Source organism: Simochromis diagramma, unplaced genomic scaffold, assembly GCF_900408965.1.
Source record: "Simochromis diagramma unplaced genomic scaffold, fSimDia1.1 OVJJ01000320.1, whole genome shotgun sequence".
Taxonomy (NCBI): domain Eukaryota; kingdom Metazoa; phylum Chordata; class Actinopteri; order Cichliformes; family Cichlidae; genus Simochromis; species Simochromis diagramma.
Window position 1 is genome coordinate 3,674,582 of NW_024386773.1, and position 25,900 is coordinate 3,700,481.

The 25,900-nt window shown below is 39.5% G+C and overlaps 1 protein-coding gene across 2 annotated transcripts; it reads right to left on the minus strand.

Moving 5' to 3' along the window:
- Positions 1-22,917, minus strand: ywhaba (tyrosine 3-monooxygenase/tryptophan 5-monooxygenase activation protein, beta polypeptide a). 2 transcript variants are annotated; one of them, XM_040004007.1, is made up of 8 exons: positions 22,785-22,865; positions 14,741-14,775; positions 13,886-14,046; positions 11,450-11,590; positions 5,904-6,027; positions 5,645-5,808; positions 4,200-4,295; positions 1-725 (listed from the first exon to the last, which is right to left on the minus strand). In XM_040004007.1, the coding sequence occupies exons 3-8, from the start codon at positions 14,036-14,038 to the stop codon at positions 669-671; spliced, it is 735 nt and encodes a 244-aa protein (XP_039859941.1). In that variant the 5' UTR covers positions 14,039-14,046; positions 14,741-14,775; positions 22,785-22,865; the 3' UTR covers positions 1-668. The 2 variants fall into 2 exon arrangements, with proteins under 2 accessions (XP_039859941.1, XP_039859935.1); XM_040004001.1 differs by lacking the exon at positions 14,741-14,775 and having other exon boundaries at positions 22,785-22,917.
- Positions 22,918-25,900: the final 2,983 nt, after the last annotated feature.

Sequence of the window (25,900 nt, forward strand, 5' to 3'; positions counted from 1 at the left end):
TTTGTTGAAAATAAATGGACAGTTTAATAACCTTTGTTTGTTTGTTTTTGTTTAAAGTGGAATAAAACCAGCCATTTTTTGCCAGTACACTAAGAAAAGCCAAAACAGAAGGAATGGACAACTATATAAATGCATTAACTCGCTAGAGAGAGGAGTGGGGGTCAGGAGGGAAGGGACTGAGATGTTAGGAAGGAGGAAGTGAGGGGAAGAGTGGAATGAAGAAAGAAAGATAAGAGGCGAATGTCGGCTCTAGGAGACGTTAATTTATTTGGTGGTTCTGGATAAAAACCCTCCCCGCGTGCTATAAGACTAGACTGGCCAGTGGTTTTTAGTTGCTGGCCTGCATTGGAGTGCCGTGATCGAGGGAGGGTGACAGGGATGGATTAAATGGTGGGGGTGAAAGTAGTTTTCTGGGGGGGGGGGGGGGGGGGGGGGGGTCCTCCTCTCATATCCGTTTTTAATATTTGTCTGAAGGGCAGGTACTATTCATGCTGTTGGTTATACAGAAGGGAAGTCGGGAGGCTGGGACTGAAAAAGTGGGACGAGGGAATGAACGGGCCGTTTATGTGTACGAAGAGGAGGAAGTAGAGAAGAAAGAGGAAGAGAGATAAAAGGAGGAGGAGGAAGAGGAAGAAGAGTGTGGGGATGGGTTAACAGTGAAGTGCGCTCTAGTTCTCTCCATCGCCGGCCTCACCCTCATCTCCCTGGTTTTCCGATGTCCACAGCTGCAGAGAGAGGGAGAGAAAGAGAGAGAGAGACATCTTTCAGTGTCGTCTTCCAGACTGCGAGGCAAAAAGGAAGGTTTGAGCATCTTCAAACGCTCAGCGTGAGCATCTCTAGCAAGTGTTTCGTGATGCTGTCGAGATATTTTTGGTAGTCTATCGTCATCTGCTTTTATTTTCACCATTTCTCCTCCATTCCAGTTCACTCCAACTCCACTTCCCAGAAAGCTTTTCAACAACCAGGAGTGAATATACTGCAGCAGAATAGCTGCTACATATAAATACACAGATCTGCAAGGGGGAAACGTACAAGTCCTGATTCGGTGCAGCTCAGGAGCAGGAATCAATTCAGTGCAATCTTTTTGTCATTATTACGGTTTTAGAAATCCCTGTGTCAAACTCCCCTCATGATAATAACAGTTCAAGGGCAAAAACAGAGTCATAAAGAACAGCATTCTTTACTGAAGGCAAAAACATTTACTTCTGAGTTTTGTGGCTGCCAAGAATTGTTCTATTATTACACTTAATTATAGCTTCTGGAAAGAACCACAGTATTAGGGCTCATTCAAGTACACTTGAGGTGCTTAAAAATGCACTAACACCAGCTGCAACGAGTTGATGACCAATTGATAATGAAAGAGCCACTCCCAAACTTAAAGGGTGACCTTTGAGGTGGTTTTCGCTTTGTGATAAATATAAATGGTGAATCTTCTAATTAAACATGGCCAGCGTTTCAAATAACGAGGTTTGGTATGTAAGAGTAATCTCTATAAAGCAAAAGCTCAGGCGCCAGGCTGCTATAAACACTCAGAGTGGTTCTCTTGGAGATCTGGACTGATGTTGAAGAGAGTGGATACCCGTTATCGGATCATCTGAGGCAGTGTTTCCCAACCACTTGAAAATGAGGTGTGCTGTGGAAGATTATTTGGTTCCACCTGATTAGTACTCTAAGCGATCAGCGTGAGTAACGGGCAGAACAATTACATTCTTCCTCTAGAGGGCAGTACAACGATCTGCTCTAAGTGGGTTGCCAACTGCCAGCAAAACATAAGACGACGGAGAACAAATGACATAATAGTCATGCTGTGAACGCAGCGCTTAACAGCAACAGATAAATATTTGAAAAGAGAAAGTACCCGGGTCCTGGAGGAAATTTAACCCAGATGAAGGCCCTAGCCTGAGTAGTGGTCCACAAAAAAAAAAAAAAAAAAAAAAGTATACTGGGGACATGTCAAGCCAAGTCCACTATACCTGGTGCACGGGGAAAAATTATGAATATGCTTTCTGTGACATCTTTGTTTGGTGGTGTACCGTGTGATTTTTGTAACGTCAAATATGTGCCGTGGCTTCAAAAGGTTGGGAAACACTGCTCTGAGGCACACATCTCTGGCTAGTAACACAGAAGCTCACCTTCTGTTTGCATGGAGCAGACAATTGGAAAAACTTTAACTTAAAGAGAGGAGCTAAAACAGCTTGTTTTAGACAGAAAATGAACTGAAGGTCTGAACCAGGGGTGTCGACCTCCAGGCCTTGAGGGCCGGTGTCCTGCAGGTTTTAGATCTCACCCTGGGTCAACACACCTGAATCAAATAATTAGTTCATTAACAGGCTTCTGGAGAACCTCAAGACATGTTGAGGAGGTCATTTAGCTTTTTGAATCAGCTGTGTTGGATCAAGGACACATCTAAAACCTGCAGGACACCAACCCTCGAGGCCTGGAGTTCGACAGCTGTGGTCTGAACCAAGGCCCAGTATTTAAAAATAAATAAATAAATAACAGCTCAGATCAACATACATGACACTATTTGATTTTGTTTTCATATATATATTTTGATCTCATCCTTATCGTTCATTTCTTTTATTTTTAACCCATTCCATTCAATTGCAGATTTACAATTATTTTTGGATATTTCTGCAACTATTGAATCCTAAAAATAATCCTTTGAAATAAAAAATTTGGTTGTACACTAACCAGCCACAATATTAAAGCCACAAAGTCTCATTTCCCACTAATCCTTGTTCTGGGAAAACCTTGGGTCCTGGCATTCATCTCAGAATGACGCTGATAGGCACTTACCCACCTAAATATTACTGACGACCAAGCACACCTCTCATGGAAAAGGTACTCCGACAAGAGGAGGAGAAGGAGCAGCAAAAACTGCCCGAGGAACACGACAAAGACACAGAGTCTGGTTCCAAGCATCTTCAGGATGAACTAGAACAAACCCGGATCTACGGAGACCCCACCGCCCGACCCACAGGACCCAGAGGATAAGCTGCCATCCTCTCAGATACCGCAGGACAACCTCATGTCCATGTTCCAATGGTTCCGAGTTGTTTTAGTGGCACGAAGCAGCCCTAAACAATAGGTAGCAGGTAGTTTTAATGTTGTGGCTGATTGGTATATCACTTAATACACAGAGTGGGCAGAAATGCCGGATTAGCGATGCACTGATCAGATACAAACACAAAAACTGGACCGGATATCTGTGATAGAGAGCCAATCCATCCAACCAGCTCTATGCTCCTCTATTTATCCTGTGGCTTGGTCTCATTTATTCATTTGCTCAATTTAAAAAAGACCGAACAAACAAAACAAAAACTTTTTAAATTTACTTGTTCAAGGGGAGCCTGGTTCCGTGTTAAAAATAAGAAGAGATACAATCAATACCAGTGTTAATTATCCGTTTTCCTAACTGTGAAGAAGAGGCTGTAGCAGGCGATACAGCCAGCGTATCAGATCGGAACTACAAACACGTGATTGGTGCATCCCTGGTAAGCGTGACTCTTATAAGTTTAAAAGAGAACAAGCAATGCTGTAGTATGTGTATTGTGCACACAAATATACTTCAACATTTTTATTTGTGGATTCTAGACGGCCGAGCTTAAAGACTTAAATTTGCTGGCTGATGTGCAACAGTCAGCAATGTGTAAATGTTGCTGCATATGAATGAAAAACAATTCCACTCAACATATTCTTCTAATCATCAGCATCCTGCTGGCAGGTAGCATTAAATTAATGCAGCCTGTGAGTCTGTGATCATGGTAATATGATTAATCAGTCATCGACACTGTTGTTCTTCGCCATCGGATCCTGGCAGAAGAAAAGACAGTAGAGCAAAACCTTGGCAAGTGGCTGCAAGCTGCATATCGGTGCTGTGTGCTCGGTTGTTGGCTGACACATAAAAAAATGTGAAACAGGATTTAATGGCAGCTGGAGTTGAAACACTGATGTGAACTCTGATTTGCATTCTTGAGCTTTAGCAGAGTTTTGTCCCAACCATACCCAACAGGAAACCCGATATAACCGTGGCCTTGTGTCTGTGAATCTCATCGCATTTATGTTTTACACTCAACAATTACAAGTTGTGCCACTTAGTTGTATGCATCTCCTCTAAAAGACCTTTAATTATTTCTAATTCTAATCCTGAAACTCATCGAGTTTCAGTAACGACAGCTGTTCACAGGTATACTCACAGTGAGGTTGTCCCTTAGTAGCTGCATGATCAGCGTGCTGTCTTTGTACGAGTCCTCGTTCAAGGTGTCGAGCTCGGCGATTGCCTCATCGAAAGCCTGCAGGGAGAAGTTCACTGGTTAATTTCCTTCTGAAAACTTGTTTTCACTGAGACAAGCTTAAAAAACAAAAACAAAAAATGAGTTATGAGTTACAGCTATATGAAAGATATAGCATATCCAAATTGAGGACAGCTCTTTAATATTAGCTCCAATAAATCTCACTGGACCAAACTGAACTTGACTCAACGGTGTTTCATGGACAGGTGTGAGCCATTTCTCTGATGCTTCTTTGATCCATTAAGCAAGTAAAACGTCTGCAGTTGCCAAGTGTGATATTTGGAAGCTGTTGCTATGAACCAACAACGTGCTGAGAGCAGCTGTCAAAATAAACAAATCCACTGAAAGATAGCTGGGACACAAATGTAAAGAAATTGATCACAACCATGGTGGATGATCACAGGATCGTTTCAATCATTTCAATAGCAAAAACACCTTTCATACCAAAAAGCCAACTATAGAAAACTCTCCAGAAGGTAGACATTTCATTATCCCAGTCAAAAAAAATAAGGAAAAGACCACAAAGGAGAAAATACAGAGGTTTGTAGACCATTGCCCTGTAGAGTACAGGAAGCACACACCCAGCCGCAGATATCGTGGACGAGTGGATGTTTTTGTTATTTAAAGTTCACTTGAAGTCTGCTGTGGGCGTCTGCATGGAGCCTCATGCTCGGCATTTGATTAAATTGTGTCAGTCCGACCCAAGCAAACCTAAAAAAAGCCAGGCAAGTTCTGGAAGAGTGCAGACGAGTGAAGCAGAGATAACCTGTACCACAGGCGGAAAGAGAAGACTCTGAGCAATCCACATTCTGAACGATCGCACACTTGGACGCTAGACCTTCTGCTCAGATTCAGCCCAATGCAGCAAAGTTTGACTGTTGTGTGCTTAGCAATACACAATGGGTGGACAATGACCCAAAGCATACTTCAAAAGCAACTCAGGAGAAAGAAGGGGAATACTGCGTCAATGGCTGACTGAGAGTAAAGGCCTGAAAAAGGATCATAAAGAGGAAACCCAGTGCTGATGGAGTCATTGGTTCCATATTTTAGCCCCCAATTCTTCAACTGTGAATTAAATCAGCTGATAATCTGCATTTCAACTGCATCCTGATTATTAATTTTCAAAATAAGGGTGGTGTATAGAGCCAAATTTGGTTTTAGCAGTAAATGGCTGTTAATGTCTGGGAGGAAGAGCTCAGGAGCTGGTGAGAGTCCATGTGTCTTATGACTGTTAAATGACAGACTGTTCAGTGGAGGAAGGACCACCTGTCTAATCTGCATTTCAATAAAAACGGCAAAAATGCAAATTCAGCCATCGTACATGAGTAAATAAAGTGTTAAAGACCAACCTGCTTAGCCAAAGAGCAGGCCTGCTCGGGCGAGTTGAGGATTTCGTAGTAGAAGACGGAGAAGTTGAGGGCTAGGCCCAGCCGGATGGGGTGTGTTGGCTGCATTTCCTTCTTGCTGATGTCGAAGGCATCCTGGTAGGCCATCTGAGAGTTCTCCACCGTATCTTCACAACACAAATGACCAGTTATCACGTGCTGTGTGAAAAGGTAAACAATCTTTCCCATTTAAATATATCAGAGGTTCGTTCAGACTACTTACTCTTCTTTGAGTCCCCAGAGGCCACCTCTGACAGGTATCTAAAGTAGTCTCCTTTCATTTTGAGGTAGAACACCTTGCTCTCCGCTTGAGATGCGTTGGGAATGAGGAATTTGTCGAGCAGGCTCTGAAACAGACAGATGACAAGTTTTTTTCCCCCATTTTGCACTTAGACATTACAGGTTGAGTATTACATAAAGACACACGAGTGGAAAAGTAAACAAACACCTTGAACACAGAGGGTTTTGCTAATATTTCTCAGTCTATTTGCATTACGGCCTTTGCTAAAGCCAAACATGTGATGAATACAAACACCATTACCAACAGCTAAAGAGTAAACACCCGAACCTCAATTACGCTCATTTAATTGACTCTCCCATCCTACACATTTAAATAATGGATGGAGGCAGTCCTTTGGCAATCACTAACAGCATGAAGCTGCCAGACGCTTCTTTACAAGTGCTTGTCGAATAGCTGAATAGCTTTAGAAATTCACTACCCCCATCCACACCTTTCAAATGCGGGATTACTGGTAACTGTATCTGACCATTTCCTGATGGCTACCTGTGCTTCTGCTGATCCCACCATGCCAGGTAGGTGTGTGTGTAGATAGATTTTCTGTTGAAGACAGCTTCTCTTTTTAGTTAAAAATTACTGCTAATGTTTGAAAACTGTAAAGCCTTTAAAAAGTTTGACTTGTCTGAATACATCAAAAGGTCTTCTCTCAACACCAGTACTTTCGCTCATTTTTATCCAGTAGATTTATTTTAAGAACACTGCTATTCCTTAATATGCATGGTATATTACTGAGCTATGATGTTTTTCCCCACTAGCTGTCATATACTGTACTGCTACAAATGCGAATGTTCAAAGTGCTCAAAGTTTCCATGATGAGGTCAGTGTTTGGACAAGTAATCATGTGAGCCAAATGCTCAACTTCACTTTGGTTTTTTCCTCTCGCCTCCGTGTGATCTCAATAAAAGCGGCAATCTCCCACCCTCATACGATCGCTACCACTCTGGTAGTGAGTATAGAAGCCCCGCCCACCTGATGTTCAAACCTTCTATTTATGAGGAGAAGCCAATCAGAATCAGGAGGAGAGCTAGACCAGCTGGAGTCAAAAGGAAGAGGATGAAGTGAGGGTAACACGGATGGGGATTATTTTGAGCTGGAAATCCTGCAAAGCCATTCTACTAAAGCATGAGAAAAAAAAAAAAAAGGAGCTAGATATGGGCATGGTGGGTGTAGTTAATTGTGTTTTCTGTATTATCACATATATAAGACTCTGTGCGAAAGAAATAAAGCTGTTTCCCAGTGCCTTGGGCCACCTGCTTATTAATGTGTTCTTTGTCTGAAAAGAAGAGAAAGCCAGGTTTGCTGCTGGGGTGACACCAACTTCAAGCATGTGTGTCACGGTTCATACCGCTGTTGCTGTCCTTATCTGATCGTTTAAAGAAGGGTTTTACTCTGACCATGTGATCAGCTCTCACTTTACCCCAGAGCCTCTTCCTCACTGAGGCCAGCTTTGTTTCAGTGATTACATTGAGTCTGTTTTAATCTGCTGACTCCAGTAACCTGTCCTGGGAATGTCATGTAGACATGATATAGGGGCGGTAGCCATTTTAACTTTAGTCACTTGCACTCGGTGCTTTGACTTCTGAGCGAATACAGCGAGGAAATGCCTACATGTGATCCTGAGCTGATAACTTCGAGATGACAGAACAACTAAAGAATGATTTGCCTCTTAAGTAGTTCCTGTAAAAGGAAAAATTAGTCACAAAACTGAATTAAAAAAAAAAAAAAAAATAAGCCGATTTTCCAGTAAGTGTTTTTCTTCTGGCGCTCCAACTAAAACTGAGCAGTGACTGTGGATAAGTTCAGCATCAAAAACAACATGAAGAACAACATGTAATTTTTTGCAAGCCTTTGGCCATTGACGACTTTGCACAAGGTTAGCGAGTGCTCAGTCTATTCCGCATTTCAAGTTTGCAGCACGCCCGTCCACCCCCCACAGCAGTTGATAAATCAGGTTACCCATGTTTTATTTTAGCAACAAATACACCTAATTTTAAAATGCAGAATTCATATTTCAGCTTACAACAAAACACTACTCTTGGAGAGCCAATATGATGCGATATGATGATCCACCGGTACGCTGTTCTAGGTCAGGGTTACTGACATATTTTTCCATCCCGTGGATGCATCAAAGCTCTCCCCTTCCAAGCTTCCTGCTGCTTTAAGGACAGCATGTCTCTACCCATCCTTTTCTCCCATCATTCCTACAGCACCACATCACTGCGGAGGCTTGAAGATGGTTTGACCTTGAAGATATTATTAGAAGTCTGCTCATGCGCTAAAAAATTTGAGCTGCTTTGACCTTGAGCAATTTATGTTCTAGCCTTGTCAGGACCTGACAGTGAGGCCCAAGTCATATTTATTACTACAAGTGTTTAAAAACAAAAAAACAACTAATTTCTCACAACACTTTAACAGCTTCTTTAAAGTGACATTTGAACAGCTGAGTAAGGCCTTTATTTATACAGGAAGCTTCATCGAAAGTACTTTCCAGTTGAGGCAAAAGTATTAACGTTCCAAGTGTTTGAAAACGAAAACAAATGAGGATACTTGAAGCCTTTGAGGTCACTTCAGGTTCAGACACAATTACTGTATTTTCCTTCAGCCATCCTTTATCTGAAGTCTGCACTAACAATAAATTATGAGGTTGGAGTGTGATGGAAAACAACTCACTCTGGGCTGCTGAAACAACATCAGCAGTTGGCTTATACCCAGTATATTGGGTTGATTTTTGGTACAATTTCACAGGTCACTTTTGTTATTATATGCACTTTGGTTGTTATAAATTATATTTAAGAAGTGGGACAAACTGTAATTTGAAAAAATAGATAAATTAATAAATATTATTCCAATTCGTTTGCCTAAAAAGTAAAAGATGCTGGGAGGAAACAAACCCCTTTGGTGTTACATCAGGAAGGGCATCCAGTGTAAAAACTGCCAAATCAAACATGTGGAGCTACCTGCTGGGAGCAGCCAAAAGTATCTTCTGTATTTGCTCTTTTACAGGCACCATATGGACTGTCGTTCAACTGATTCACATCGTTCAGCTTGATGGTTTTGAACCAAAATGTCCCAGAATTCGGTAATTGTATTCATTGACATTATCACGAGGAAAATTTCCTGCATATATACTAGGGGTGCAACAATACATGTATCGATATTGAACCGTTCGATACAGTGCTTTCGGTTCAGTACTCATATGTATCGAACAATACTAAATTTTTTATTTATTTTATCAACTTTTCTTCTGACGATGCTGTCTGTGTTGAGAGCTCAGTGGATCTGCGTTCGACTTATCCGTCTAGGCTGCACTGTCGAGCGCAGATGCACTGAGCACAGCACAAACTAGCAAGACAGAAGTTAAGCTCGTTGCAACATGGCAAGTTGAACCTCCCCCACCCTCATTCTGATCTGGCCTTTGGAACTATTTTGGTCTTCATGTGAAGCATGACCCTGAAGGTAAGCGCGTCATGAACAAAAGTAAAACAGTATGTCGGATGTGCCAGGCAATGCTCAATTACATTGGTGGGAACTAGTGCGTTAGCGCAGTTAGCTTGTTAACGTGTTGACGCCGTCCAGCTGAAGCACGGGGCGATCCGCGGTAGCTCGTTAACGGAGATTTGCCGTGTTGTGGCGTTAACGTCATTTTAACAAGATTTACACTGACAGCACTAGTGGGAACACAACTAATATGACTGCACATTTACTCCGACATCCTAGTGCAAAGACAAGTGGAAGCCGACAAAAACAACAAGCACGCATGCTACAAACTTTACCCGAGTCATTTAGACAGCCTTTAGCACATGATTCTCCTTATGGGGACCTGATATGTTTAATATGCTGCTGAGAATATAGCCCAGAAGAAGCGTATAGTATAGCTTTTATTTTGGAAAGAGCCATTTCTCTGTAATAAACTCTCTTTTCCAAAGATGAGTGATTTCTTGATCAGATAGATTTATTTTTTGTTTCAGCAACATTACATTTAAAAAAAAATGTACTTTTGAATTAAAATATATATTTATAATTTTAATAAATGACTAATTAAAAAGGCATGAACATTTTTTGTATCGAAAAGATATCGAACCGTGACACCAAAGTATCGAACCGAACCGAACCGAACCGTGTATTTTCTGTATCATTGCACCCCTAACATATACAGGTAACTGCTGTATAAAAGCACACTTGCTCATTGGATGAGTGACTCTACTGAAACGGGCAGTATTCAAGTGCAATAGTAGTGACACAGCATTACATCCAATGATACAGCATAAGTCAAATGTAAGCACAAAAGTAAGCAGTTAGTGTTTTCCCTGGAAATTTGAAGTATCACATAACCGCTTTAATATTTAGCTTGACGGAATTTTGCCTCAAGTAGCGAAACATTTCCTCCATACTTGGCAAAGTGTGGTGATTTGCTGGAAGTGGTAAAAAGTACATGTAGTACCTTTTAAAAAAAAAAAAAAAAAAAAAAAAAAAAAAGGCATTATCAGAAACTGATACACAACTCTTGCTTTTAGACATGCTTGGGCTTGTCTCGTCATTGAACTCGAGGGACTGTAAACTCAAGGCATTGTTATAGCAATGAGTGCTGTATAGCCTTTTTATGTCACGTAAAAATTTGTACCGGTATTATCATGTACGATATGTGGCACAACCCTACAGCATTAAATTAGCACACTAATGACCTTCATTCTTGTCGTGAACGTTCATAAGGCATTTTACCACGATTACTTGCAAGTACTTTATCTTAGAAACACTTTGCATAGCTCCCTGGGATTGTGCAGGACCATGATGTCTTTGCGCAGTGGTCAAGAGTTTCAGAAGAAAGAAACACGCAGTAACTGATATTAAGCTGCCTGGCTAAACATTTATCCATAACTTTTTCACACAAGATCATAAAAATAATCTTGTGCAAGAACAAAGTCCATGTGAGATTCAAGAAGGGTGTCCAGTCAATGGGGTTACCGCTCAATATTAATTTGCTGAGAGTACGCACGGTTACTGTCACTTGGCACTGCAGTATTAACAGCACTGCTAAATGGGCAAGCTGTGTCATCTTAAGAACAAGGGGGGGGGGGGGTAATACACAGCTTAATCTGCCCACACCATCCCCCCTTTGGAGCACACGTGCACAGCTTCTTCTATAGAAAAGTGAACACAAATAAAATTAATCAAACGTGCCAAGTGGGGCAGCAAAGCAAAAAACCGAGAAGAAAATTAAAGCTTTGTTTGGCAGCTCTCTCAACAGCTGCCAGCTACGTTATTACCATCTCCACAAGTAACACCATGTGACAGCCAGAAGGGATCAACTATAGTGTGCCTTCCTTCACCATCTTCTGCCTTCTCTTAAGTATTGCTGTTCCTTCTATCATCACAACCATCCATTTTCTCCTTTCTTTCACTGTTCCTTCACAACTCCTCGTCCCCCCTCCTCCTCCTCCTCTCTGCCCGATCTTTCCCACTCTCGTTCATACCAGCACGTCATTGCAGATTTCTTGAAGTTCACCCTCGATCTTCACGCGGTAATCACGGGCCATCTGCTGTTTCTTCTCGTTCCCCTCCGTCTTCTGCTCGATGCTGGAGATGACGCGCCAGGATGAACGGCGTGCCCCCACCTATTAGCAAAGACAATGCAAACCAGAAGGAGTCACATTAAAAGACAGCATCTTACTGCATCTGATCTACAACTAAATGAGAATGAATTTAAGTATATCTAAGGTTTATTCGGGGCCACAATGGACCTTTGCTTAAAGCACTACCGTACATAACAGATGCCTGTGCGTTTTCTTGATATGTTGGGTTTGGAGCCAATAAATGCAGAATTTAAATTACTTGAGCTTAAAGCACTGCAGCACTGCCCCTTCAGGAAGCCAGATACAAGCAGAGCTCATTTATTACATACTGCATGTTGATTCAATCTACACATTGTGGTGTGTATTTGCTCTTCTGAAGAAGTGACTATCAGGCTGCAGCACAGGCTGATATCTGCACAGAGTATGCTGAATCTGAAGCAGATGCTGATTGCCCATCAACTGATGCGGGCATCTGAGTAACCATGATTAAAAATGCAAATATTCAGGGTTGATTTTGGATAGTTTTGGTACATAGTTGGACATCAACAGCTGCAACAAATCAACAGAGCACAAGGTCATTAATGTCATTCTAAAATGTTAGAAATCACAAGTCTTTTTAATCACAGCATCAAAACTGATGAGCTGAAATGAGATTACTGAAAATAAATTAGATGAATAATGCTAATAATACTGCTTTTTCTTTTTTGCTTTTCATTTCCATTTATCCCACCTTCATTGTCTTGTATCGTTTTTATAAATTAATATCTTTTTTCCAAGTTTGTCACTGAATAACAGTTCACAAAATTAACTGCAAAACCAGACGAAACCCGTCTGAACTGCAGTGTTTTATTTCCTACGTCTGAACTAAACACATATATACTATCCACTTTGCTGCAGTTGCTGTTGAAGCAGGCAAAATCAACTGAACTGTGTACTACTTGGTGCAGGCAAGCTTTAAGAAAAACCCCAATGATAAACAGAGCGGCAGTGCAGGAAAGCCTCGGGCTGTTCTTACATAATTTGTGCTTCAAACTTCAAAATCTTTACAGAAAAAAAATAAATAAAAACCACTAAATGTAAAATGCACAGCTAAGAACAGTCTTCGAGCTGAACGAGTTGGCATTTTAGTTACTGATTCTTGCCAAGATGGACTACACTATGCTGAACTTCAAAAATATTCGGCCACCCAAAACTTTTACAGTAAAAGGTTTCCAAAGAAATCTCTGAGAATGATTTAAAGAAAAACAGAGGACTGAAGGGAGGGACTCGTTTATAGCTGACATAAGTGCTATAAATGTATTGTTATCACTGAGCTGTGAAAGCGCTCTTTCTGCTTTTAAGATCATATGGGGTCAAAGAACACTTTCCTTGTATAATGTGCTGTGGTGACAAACTAAACATGAGAACAAAGAGACTCCTCTATAATGTCATAACACAGAATTTTATGGTTCCTTTTGTAAAAGATGACAGATTTTTACTTCAAAAGAATTCATTAACACTACAAGTGTAATGTCTCCAGAAAATGATACAATCTGTCAAATTAATCCATTATTATCGGCATTTTAGTTTTGAATATCGCAGTTACAATCACAATTAATTTGGTCAGTACAGTATTTTGGTGATTACTCAACACCATATATCATATAACTTGGAAAGACCAAGGCTATTATTTGAACTGTGAGTCATAGGAGAATAAATAACAAAAAAAATAAATAAAAATTGAAATTTGAAGTGAACAAACCTCATGGTCAGGAGTAAATCTGGGCTTTTAGCTACAAACCTTTACTATCAAAAGAGCAAATTTTGAAGAATTTTGACAAAATATTAATTTTCACTGCAGAGCAGGAGCAGATCAAATATACTTGTAATCCAACAGTGTTGCCAGTGAAAGCAAACAAATCTCAGCATATACACTGTTAAATTCTCAATTTCCTATGCTTATCCAGCAGAGATGAGTGATAAAGATAAAAAGGAAAACCCTTAATCGTTCCTATATTCATCTAGCTTTTCATTGAAATCACAGGTCACCACTGATGATGGGCAGTGGCAGGTTTGCAACCTCTGTAATAATAAGGGGATACAAAAAATAAAGCTATTTTTAAAATGACATTTTCCTATCAATAAAAAAAAAAAAAGCAAAATCGTATCAACCTTTCAGTTAGCTGAATTTATAATAGTATACTCATTGTAAATGACCTCTCACGGCCCACCCGTAATACTTTCACAGCTCACCAGGGGACCGTGGCCGACACTTTGGGAGTCACGGATCTACAGGTTTGCGGGGAGAAGAAGAATATCAAAACAACCCACGCACAAATGATAAGACTGATAGCATACCACGTTCTTGTAGGCGACAGAGAGCAGGTTGCGCTCCTCGTTGCTGAGCTCTGCGCCCTGCTCTGTCACAGCCTTCATGGCAGCCGCCATGTCGTCATAGCGCTCGGCCTGCTCTGCCAGCTTGGCTTTCTGCACCAGGTCGCTCTTATCCATCTTTTAGACTGCAAGAAGAAGGAGACCAGAGTTAGGACTTCACCGCTGCAGCTCTTCATCTATGACCAGAAATGGGCAGCGAAACGATACAGAGATAGAGAGCTTGTGAGAAACAGGTGTGGAAATCAGCGCTTTTAATAAGAGCAGAACATATCGAAGAAACTGAAAGAAATAGCAGATGTGATAGCTAGAATACTGCACTTGCAGGTGCCACTTTGCAAGAAAACAGGAACGTGTAAAAAGCTGGTCAACCCACTAGCAAAGAGAATCCACATCATCGCACTTAGCGCATCCTAACGTCACATACGAGAGTGTCGGATATACTGGCAAAGACTTAATAAAATGTCTCATAAAATGTCAAAACCTCAATTGCAGCGAAATGGCTGCTCCCCGTTATTTCATCCCCGAGGGCTGCTCTACTCTCCAGATGAATCTGTAGGTCTAAGTAGGCCACATCATCGCCTTTTATATCTACACCATCACACTTTGGATTTGCCACAATGAGCTTTAAGCACTTAACCATTACACATTTAAACTGCTAATGAAAACACGACTACACCATCACGGCAACAGTAAAATGTACAAACACATTTATACACAAAGCAGCCTTAGCTGCTACAGTTTTAGCTCCGTCAGCAGTTATCTACCAGAGGGAAATTCAAAACTACCTCTCTTTTCAGTTTTAGCATCCTTGGAGCTTACCTGACCTCTCACCTCGCTGTGGAAGAGGGTTTCCCTATGGAGGGCAAAAAAAATATGAGCTATGATAAATGCCACAAGCAGAGGACTTTTATTTACTGTACTTCTCTCACATTTCCCACCATAAATAAAACCAAATCTGAGATTTACACGTTATTTTTTGACAGATCTGATGTCATTAACACATTAAAATGGTTTCAAATTCATTCTGAACCAAGTTCTAGTCTAATAAGAGAATTACTGTCATTAACTCAATATCAAAGATGAAAGCAGGCCACAAAAACAGACATCTGAATTTATTCGGTTATTCTGAGCTGCTTTCTGCTTAACACTGGCTTTTATGTCAGTTGCTCAGATTTTAAATTAAAGAGCAGGTTGTAAAGTATCTTTAGATCTGGTGCCTATAAAACATTTTTAGCACTCACTTGGACTTTTTCATGTGTTTTTCCAACAATGACTCACTGAAGATACAATTAGGTCTTGCTGTCAACAAATCCAATTTCTGCAATTCGGCCTGTCGAGTCGACTTCTAGTCGACACAGTTTTGGCACCGATTTCAGTCTGGAACTGTCGATCAACATTTCAAATCAGCACAGATCCTATTTCTCCCCAACATTCTCAAACTGTGGCATGTTTCTGTGGTTAGTAATTTTCTGGTAACTGCCACAGTTTCTTCATCAGAGATTACCATTCTAGGAGATTTGTTTTAAGCATGCGTGGACATATTTTGGAATTCTTTCTTCTGGTCAAAAGCAATTCTCCCAAGACTTACCATAGCAAGAAAAAACCTCGACTATTAAAACTTACAGTTTGTATACATTTCAGATTTTTTACACAAAGTAGAAAAAAAGGATCCAGATGAATTTCTCTATTGATTTGCTGCTTTCAATATGCAACGTTTTGGGATGAGATTGGAACAATTAACCTCTACCCTAAATAGAACAGTTCCATTTCACGAGTAACACCCGTTTTTGTGCAGTAAAAAAGACATTCCTGTGTAAAGTAGCGCCAATGCTGGGTTGTTAGTGGGTTTCCATACACTAACTGCATGCTTCAAATACTTAACACAACAGCTGACTTTTTTTTTTTTTTTTTTGGAAGGGGGGGGGCATAGGATACCTTGTGCTTTGGGGGGTGGTCCTGCTGGAAGACCCACTTCCTGTTTGTGGACAGATTTCCTCAGATTCCTCTGTTCCAATTGAAAACTCATTGTTCCATTAGGATCTGGTAGAGCCAAACCATAATACTAACACGTCTAACGTGTTTTACAGTAGGGCTGCAACGATCAGTCGACTAGTCACGATTATGTCGACTATTAAAATCGTCGACGACTAATTTAATAGTCGACGCGTCATTTGAAGCTTTGTAAGATCCCGAAAGACACATAAATAAGTAGGATTTAAGAACGTAATAACGGACTGAAACAGAAGATGGCAGCACTGCATGTCCAGGGATGCCAGCTGCCGTTAAACCCCAAAGAAGAAGAAGAAGCTGTGTCCAAATTTAGCGGCCGCATCCTTCGGAGGCCGCATTTGTAGGCCAATTACATTACAGCGACGCGGCAAAGCCTGTCCAAATTCGAAGACTCCCCCAAATGCATCCTTCATTTCCCCAGATTTGAAGGATGGGTCAGGTTTATCCTTCGTGGCCCAACCTATCCCAGAATTCATAGCACGGCTCAGCCAATTCCAGTTTTCAACAATGGCGGCAGCTGCTTAGTTTTAATATTACTCTTATTACTCTTTCTGGGTCACAAAATAAACTGTTAACATATTTTCAGGCGAGAATGTAGCTGTGCAAACTTCTGCTCGGTTTATCAAGACATCACATATTTGCAAAGGTGCTCCGACTTTTTCGGAGACGTCTGTTATCCACCAGCTCGATAGCTAGAGGCTCACTAGAGCCGGCGAGAACAGCGAACTCCCGGCACATCATTTTCAAACCCCCCGAGGTCTTTCACTTCAGGTTAAACATGATATATAAGTCGCTCAGATAATTTAAAAATGTTATTGTTTGGCTTTTTTCAGAGTTTTATTTGTTCCTCAGTAAATTGGTTTGGCTGAGATTAAAGTTACACAAGTTTTTACACAGCTGAATAAATGTCAAACAGAACTGATTAAACAGAAGTGTGAAATGATAGAGAATTTAGTCCAGTGTCCTGTCATTTTACATAGAAAGAACAGACGGCCGAGTTTATTAAACTTCGAGAAATTTCATTAAAAGTTTAATAAACTATCATCTTGTCTTTATTTTTAGTTAGCACATACCTTAAACACTTCAAGCTGTAAGCTAATGATAGTTATACAAGAGCAGATGCATGCTGGTGCAATAAGCTGTACGTTTTACGTCCAATAGACGCATGATCTGATTAGTCGACTAATCGCAAAAATAATAGGTGACTAGTCGACTATCAAAATAATCGTTTGTGGCAGCCCTACTTTACAGGTTACGTTTTTATGTTCTTTCTCTCTGTCTCTCAATAGTCAAAAAAAAAAAAAAAAAAAAACCCTAAACAAAAAAAAAATAAATAAAAAACAAGTCTTTGTGGTTCATCCACGGGGGCTTTAGCAAACTCTTAGACAGCAACAGCGCAGTTTTTGGGGAGAAGTAGCTTCCCTCAATGCATCCCAATGAGGAACAGTGCAAAGCATTGTTGTTCAGCTTTCTTCTGGTGAACAAAACAAGACGACGACTTTGGTAGACTAGAAGCTAGTCTTTGTTCGTTTCTGACGTCTATTAAACTCAGTGTCTCATGCTCCTGACAATCAGAGTACTTCTAACGATGCCCGATTTCTTTTTATAATAATCTTATGGAATATATAAATATAAATCCTGGGTTTGAAAAAAAAAAGCACCCAAAGGTAAAGTTCCTTTAACCTGAATTCCTTCTAATGACCAGCAGGAGGCGACTGGTCCAGCTGCAAAAAGAAGTCCAGTTGTGTACAAACCCATGGGTAACTAACCTTTCAGCTCGCCAGATCAGTGACTTCAATAAAAACTTTCCCGATGAGTTTAGATTCTCAATCACTAGCTACAAGACCATTCTAAAACAGGATAATATCAATTTTGCAAATTACCATCCCCACTGGTGTCAAAAAGGAAGACAAGGCAGGGCACCTTAGAGCTCGCCTACCTTGTGATTCATGATAAGGTCACGCAATGTCACCAATTTCAATTTCACATCTACCCCTCGATCCCAAGATCTGGTTTCAAAAACGCTTAGCTCAAGGCTTCACTGACTGCTGGGTGACATCGAGGCTACATGCATCTTGTACGGGGAATTATATATCCTTCCAATAATGTGTTGTGAAGATCAGACTTTGAAAGACGCTCATTACTGACGCAAAACTGGGCCCCCACACCTGGTTCAAACCTCATTGACTGAAAACATTTAACTCAGATTTAACCTTTAAATTAACCGCTATTCTCCAACAGGTTCACATAGTCACATACAAAAATATGTTGTTTAATTTTGAAACTTTCCTCCTTCGATAAATGCCTAGGTATAGTATTTCTCATTTATTTTAACTGGCTTTTTGTAGTTAGTTTTAAAATGTGTAACAAAAAAAAAAAAAAAAAAAAAATTCTTGAGAATTCTTTGGCCATATATATATATATATATATGCAAATCTGTCCAAAAATGTCCACTAGCTTTAGAATTAAGCCATAAAATACAGACATTTTTGGTACAGTGATTTTAGCAGTCCTCCTTCCAGTGGTACAAGGTATTATGTCATTTTGTTTTTTCCCCAGCAGTGACTCTCACTTCTTCAGGCCAACCCTACTGCTGAACTGCGACTGGTAAAGCACATGACAATAGAGGACACGGTGTACACAGAAGCTATCTCAGCAATCTAAACAAGTAGCACCTTCAAAGTTCCAGGTAGCCTGCCTTACTAGTTCTCTTTTCACATGAGGAATGACATTGTTTTAAGAACAGTGTGTTGTCACAGCAAAGGACACTTGAGGTTGTCTTCTACTAATAAGTATTTTCTTTAAGAAAAAAAAAAAAAAAAAAAAGCAAGCAAGAAAGAAAATAACCCAGTTGGGGCAACATTCTGTGTACTTTTTTTCAAATCTTAATCTATGATATTAAAAACATGTAACAGTTTACCTCACTGCCACCAGAGGGTGCTGAGGCATTCGTGGAAACAAATAACCCTCTTTTACTTTTACTTGTCACATTTAAGTGGTTTAGTTGCTTTAACGCTTTCCCTAATTTAATTCACTCCGATCAATATGCAGATTTCTTTGCACACTCAGTCATTTTAATTGTTTATGTTTAAGAATAAGCACAAACAATTATGCATAAGGAAGCATTGTTAGCATTTTTAGGTTTTTGTTAGCATTTTTTTGTTGAATGGAGCTCAGATTCCAGGAAAAATAAAAATAAAACAAGGTCTTTTATGTTTATTAGTCAACCAAACAGTAAGTCAATTTGTTTCCTATTAAACTTACAAACTGTAATAAATAATAATATTTAAAAAAAATGACTAGTGTGAGGCGCTAACACTTGTATTTTAGTTGTAAGCAATCATAAGTGCCAGTCTGAAAATTGGTATTTGTTAATAAATGAAAGGCATCTGCCAAAAACACACTTAAAGCCTAAATACAGTATCTAGGAAATGAATAATATAATCTATAGGGATGATTTAAAAGAAAATTCAATACCAGATTCTTATCTTTACAACAACTACTGTGAAAATATGAAAAGAATGAGTACCTCTAAACGTCACAGCAGGAGAGCGGACAAATCTAACAAACCTTCAGCTATCCATTCACAACTAAACGGCCACTCCTATTCTTCTGCTGAGTAATTAAAGGCCTCTTGACAGGGAGTGCACCAACAGCACGTATCGAGCGCCAATTCCAAGGCTAACAAGCAGAAATCAATTATCTGCTGATGCTGAGCACAGTTCCATTAGTTTTCAAAAAAAAGTGAGACCATTATGATCATTATAAATTCAGAAACCCATTCAGTCCATTATCAGGACACTTGTTGAAGGAAAAAATGTGATCCCTCTAGATTCACCAGCGTTTTGTCGAGGCCGACACATGGGTAATATAATTGTATAATTGTTTTACATTGGCAAATCCCACTTTAACCAACATCAGAATATATGACGACTGGTGTTTTAAGTGTGAAATCCATACAAAAAACTTTGAATGTTTTTAATAAAAATATGTATTCAAATGGCATTTGAAAGTTAAGCCAAAGGAGCAGCAACATTTTGCAGAGTGGGTCCTGACAGGGTTGCTGTATTAAGGCAAAACATAATAATCATGAATATTTGAGTTAACTATACTCTTACTATAATCTTAATTGTCTAATAGTTATTTAAGATAACAGAAATCATTCATTTATAACAGGATTTGTGCAACTTTAAATATAATTCTAATTTTTATAAAAAGGTTAACAATGTCAGGGACACAGGATCATCTCGTAGGAAGCTGAACACCAGTCACCTCCAGGCTGTAGTCTCTACACGCCTGAGATTGTACACAGGAAGAGGTAGCCAAGGCTGCAGTGGATTCTGAGGACTTTCATGGTTTGTGGAGCGACGGCGAGTTGAAGTCGATGACAAACCGACAATTCGGTAGCGTGCTGGCAAAAGCTTACAAGTTTAGAGAGTCAAACCCTGCATACAACAAAAGGTTCACCTGCACAAACGTTTTAGAACTTTTATATTATCTCGATGGTCACCCAAAGTCTTCTTGGCTCAATTTGATCTAAACAGTGAATTTAGGGTGGGGCAAAAAGCAAACAAGGTCAAACTTGTTCTTGATTTATAATACAAGACAAAACAAGAGCCTCATAGCAAGGGCAGATTTTTTTTTTTATCCTAATTATCACAAAGCCAAAATCATAATTGATATATAAAACTGATGAATTAATGTTCATCACTGATGGTGGTCACAGAAACACATGATTTAGGTGGTGACAGTGTTTGGCAGGGTGAAGTCCCCCACCACCACCTTCTATCATCACCAAATCTCCTATTCAGGTGCCAGATGCTGATGTACTTGTATTAACACGCACCACAGGAAAGCAACTTTATTTTTTTGATGAGACACCAGGACACAGACTGCAGCATTGGTTCCTGGCTATTATTTTGTTTAATGTGTTTCGAACATAATGCATATTAACAAAAGTAATGTTAACTTCATAATCCATCAAAATTTGATTCAAGACACCAGTTTTGCTCAGTGGTTTGAGCAGGCAACCATATCCCAGGACCCAGGTTCGTGTCCAATCAAAGACCCTTTGCTGAGGTCTTCCTCCACTCTCCTGTTTAATCTTCACTGTACTCTCCAATAACACTGATAAAACTAAAATACTAACAGTAGGATTTAAGATATAACATTGAAATGATTTGATTCTGTTAAGAATGTAGGGTTCTGAAAACAACTTGGGTTTTGTAGAGATTGTCATGGGAACTGGATACAATGTCTGATATTATAGACATTTTATTAAAACCAATTAATTAAAAATAATATGAAAAATAGGACAATTTTTGTTCTTGTTTAGGAAGATGTGAGGATCATTTCTGTACCAAGTGTGTCAAACATGGTTCATTACTGTTTGATTGTGTGTAGAAAACGATACTCCTACCTAACAAGGCGTATCATTATTATTATTATTATTATTTATATATACAAAGGATAGAAATTATGTAATGGCTTGCATTACCTACAAACACTAAAACGGGGCTCCGCCTCAATTTAATTGCCAGGTCTATCGTGCATCGTAATTCACACAGCTGTGTTATGACATATTAGCACGAGTTAGCACTTAGCATTAGGTAAAATGCCGCTGGTCGCGATTACAAGCGCATTAATGACGCATTGCTTTACCGCCATAGCGAGCTACACATCGGCTTGACATTGATCCAACTCAGTCCAAGCTACAATCGTCTGGCACACGACCAACATGCTTTGCATTTGCCGTGCTGTTATTGAACCACCTAGCTAAACAATTATCGTAAAAAAAAAAAAAAAAAAAAAATCAAAAAAAAAAAATCGAGGGACACCATCTTCAGCTTTGGACCGACACACGCCCAACCGAGTAAAATCCATAATCTCGACAAAAAGAGTTTGACACGGACGTTTTTAAAAACGGCCTCGGGGCACGAATACTGAGGTAACAGCGCTGAGTCGGCCTGCTAGCAGTTACGCCCTCCTTGTCGCATTCCCCTGCGGAATTTTAAGATGGAGAGCTAGATTACCGCCAGCTAGCATGGAAGCTAAACGTCACAGCACGGCTGCTTACTGGCTTTAATGGTTAGCCTAGCCCGCTAAGGGGATCTGACCCAGTTCAGTCTGAACGCCGACGAGGTTACACCAAAACTGGTAGCCAAATAATCTACGTAGTTTAATGTTTAATTAGTTCTATGTCTTCACTATCCTAATCGAGCTACATAAAATCGAAAGATCTTGAAATTTAAGTCGAAATTGAGGGGAGACTCCCAAGGAATATGGAGGGTGGGTTAGCTTCCATATCGTTTCACTACGCCATGACGGAGTTCGTTTAAAGACAATCCATAATCGCGATGTCTTTTCCGGTCTATGTTGCGAATAATGAGGCCAGATATTACGATCGTCATATGGCAGATAGCGTCTGCGGTTTAGTTTGTCGCTAGCCGCGGCGCCATGTAGCTAGCACTGACTGCTAAAATGTCTGAGGTCTCGCGACGGCTGGGGTTGCTAAGCTGTCAAAATGGCCAAACTTGGTGCCGCTTCCCCCCCCCTTCACGGGACCGCGGATCGCGCATGCATCGATCGCATTCTGGGCCTTCAAAATTAAAGATCAGTGGTATAATAACTGCATAAAGAGCAGAGGCAACCGCTCATATGTGTTTTATGGATTATTTCTCGTTATCCGGCCACATTCTCGGCCTAAACCCTCGCCCCCAGCCCCAGACCACAATAGGCACCTTCCGCCGCAGAGGCAGGCAATGGGGCTACCACTCGGACTGCTCTTCTCCACGAAAGACTGTGTTTACACTGTCTATAAGACGATAATCGAGTAATATGCTGGTGAACTCACATTTAAGATGTACTAGGAATCCCGATTTTATTCTCTCAACGATGTGAGTTTGTCAAGCCGTCCTCCGCTCGCTGCTCAGGGTATTCAGGGCAGTACCACTTCCGCCTGCTCTGACACTTCCGCTTCCTCTTAACCCCACCCCTCCCCCCGCCAGTATCCACGGCAACCGCGCCAGGGGGTTTCCTAAGCATCTTGCGAGGGGCTTTGACGTCAGGAGGGCCATGGCAACCGCTACAGGATGACGTGCGTCGGTCTCCGTGGCAACTGTCTCCCTGAGGCTGCTGCTGTCGTATCTGAGTTCGCCGTCGTGTCAGCTGACACAGCTCTGTGTGGGTTACACTGATTTATTTATTTCTTTTTATTATTTTCAAGCATTTATACTTTGTAATAAGGAGTCCTGTTTCTTTCAGTACATCACCCACACAACAGTAGATCATCAGGTATACTGTTCATCTACTTTTACTATATATTTTATCCGCAATATATAAAAAAAATGTCAAGATGAAGGCTATATGTCTTCAATATCTTCTTCATTCATTCATTGATGGCTTAACCTGTATCACCAGTCAATAAACTGCCTCAAAGGATCAACATATGGCCCATCAAACCCAAATAGGAAGGTGAAACTGAAAAATGAAACCAATGCACAAGTTCCACAAAATACAGTTCTGTTAATAGCCACACACATTCAAATCAGGTTATTTTTCTCATAGCTAGCAGATAATACAGCATTGTTTTTAATCATTTCTGATCAGATACCCAAATCTTTATAAGCCATATCAGTTTTTTTTCAGACACATTGGGTCGACATTTAAATTTGAAAAGTAAGTGAGATTCCATGATTTAAAGCAAACCTTAATTCCACTATCGGTAAAAATAATATTGATGGAGAAAACAGTAACAGTTATTCTATTTTACAAAATAATCCCAAAAAATTGAATAGCTGATTTCAAAGGAATAATTCAGTTTTTGGAAGAATTCTGTTAACAACCATGGAAAGGATCTCAAGATTAACTGGACTAATATACACTTTAACTGTATCAAACAAAACTATTAAAAAAAAACAAATTCACTATAATTTACTTGGAATAATAAACAACATTGCATTTGAAAAAGCAACAAAATTGGTAGAAATAAGAGGTGATTAATTTTGAAGTAATGGTAATAAAGTAAAATAACATCAGTGACGGTTTAGTATTCCAGTTTATCTTTTTCAAAAAGCTGATTTTAACCCCTTAAAGTTGCGATTCAAGTTATCTGATAAATGCTTTATAAGCACAGTTTGGCTCCACATAATACTTCAATCTGCATATATAAACAATATATTATATAGAAAATATAGTGATTATTGCAGATTGAAGTATGTCAAGATGTCAAGATCACTATATATTCTATATAATATATTGTTTATATAGAATATATAGCAATTATTGTAGATTGAAGTATTATGTGGAGCGTATTGTTTTTATATTCTGTTATTATCGTTTACTGCTTGTATTATTTGATGAACATGTTTGCTAACAATTATAACAACAATTGTAACTTTGCTCTTCTCCGTGAACTGCTAACAGACCAACATCAGCACATGTAAGACTATCCCAGTGAGCATACATATTGAGCACTATGCCCCCATCTGACAACTGATGCTTTATGCAGGTTGACAGGCAATTTTTAGCTTCCCACGAATGACCAACAGACTACCAAGCTGAACTACAGTTTCTCTATTAATACCCATACAGTCCCATGTTAAGATGCCCAAAGCAGCCATTAAAGAAGACATAAATATGTTTACCGGCTGGTACAAGCATCTGCTTACAGAAAAAACAAATAGAATATGAATCAAAAAATGATTCATATTACATACTACATACATTTTACCTTAGTCCTTAATTTTGGATAGTAATCATTTCACTTTTGTAAAAAGTGTTTAAGAACTGCATTCCCCGTATAAATGGTGAAACGATCTTTGATCAGCTTAACAAAATACATGTTTGTTTGTTTTTTTGTTTTATGAAAAAAAGATTTATTGACAGCAGACTGGTTCCCTAGTGCTTGAGACCAATAAACTATTAGTCAGCAGTAAACTGATGTTTCATAGAGTGTGAATCATCAATATGTGACATCATCACTGACAACTACAGCTTGGATGTGCATAACTGTAATATCTGCATGTAACAGATCTGGTGCTTTGCAGTTATTTTCCTGATCAGGCTCATGGTATACAGTTCATGCTGGGGAGAGCAGAATTCAAACGCTAAAATAAAGAAATTGGAAACTAATGTAGAACGACATTCATCAATGTCTGCATCACGTTTCATGCAATTTTATCTGACATTTTATTGATATTTACTCAGATCCCAAATTTGAGAGCTGTTATTGCTGAGACATTAAAAATGTTAGAAAAGTAGCAAAATTACTGCGATACTAGGTGTCTGGGAACTACAGCCAATTTTGTGTCTGTCAAAAACATTTTAACCTGCCTGAGCAGCCAGATAAGAAGTCAGGTCATTACTTTAGTCAGGATGAATTTTTCTCTGGGAATCTTAAATATCTGCAAAGTTTTACTGCAGCTGTCATTTATGAGTTTGAGCCAAGGATGCTGTCATCTTCCTAACAGCTTTGCTAAAAGTTCTACTATACATATTGCTTAGACATTTTAATTTAGAATATGGTTATAGGCTAAATGATTTAATATTAATTTAATAATATTATAATGACAATACAATATAGTAACATAAAATATAGTGAAAATATAGTAAATTAAAATTTTTTGTATTATCCTACATAGTGTAATGCATTATGATATCTATGGTAAATGAAACTAGCAAGTTGCTGGAAACAGCACTCGGACTCCCAGTAACTTACTTCAAATATACAATGGATTTATTTATTTCTTTACAGTGCCCTTTGTCCAAATGAGGAGGCAAAAAATAAATAATCACCCAGAAAGTTGTAAAGAGAACCAGCAGCTCTTGTAATCTAGTTGATAAAGTGTTAAGAATTTCAACTGACTTATATTATTTTGTAAAAAGATATTCATATAGAGAGTTTTTAGACATCTTAATTTTCTTTGGCATACAGAAAGTTAATGAGTTAATGAGTTTGCCAATCATTTA

Excerpts from the sequence above, each read along its gene's own strand:
- ywhaba (XM_040004001.1), bottom strand. The coding sequence starts at position 14,038 with ATGGATAAGAGCGACCTGGTGCAGAAAGCCAAGCTGGCAGAGCAGGCC. Across the intron at positions 5,809-5,903 it reads CTCTGGGGACTCAAAGAAGA|ATACGGTGGAGAACTCTCAG; the intron begins GTAAGTAGTCTG and ends TGTGTTGTGAAG. Across the intron at positions 4,296-5,644 it reads CCTGCTCTTTGGCTAAGCAG|GCTTTCGATGAGGCAATCGC; the intron begins GTTGGTCTTTAA and ends TTCTCCCTGCAG.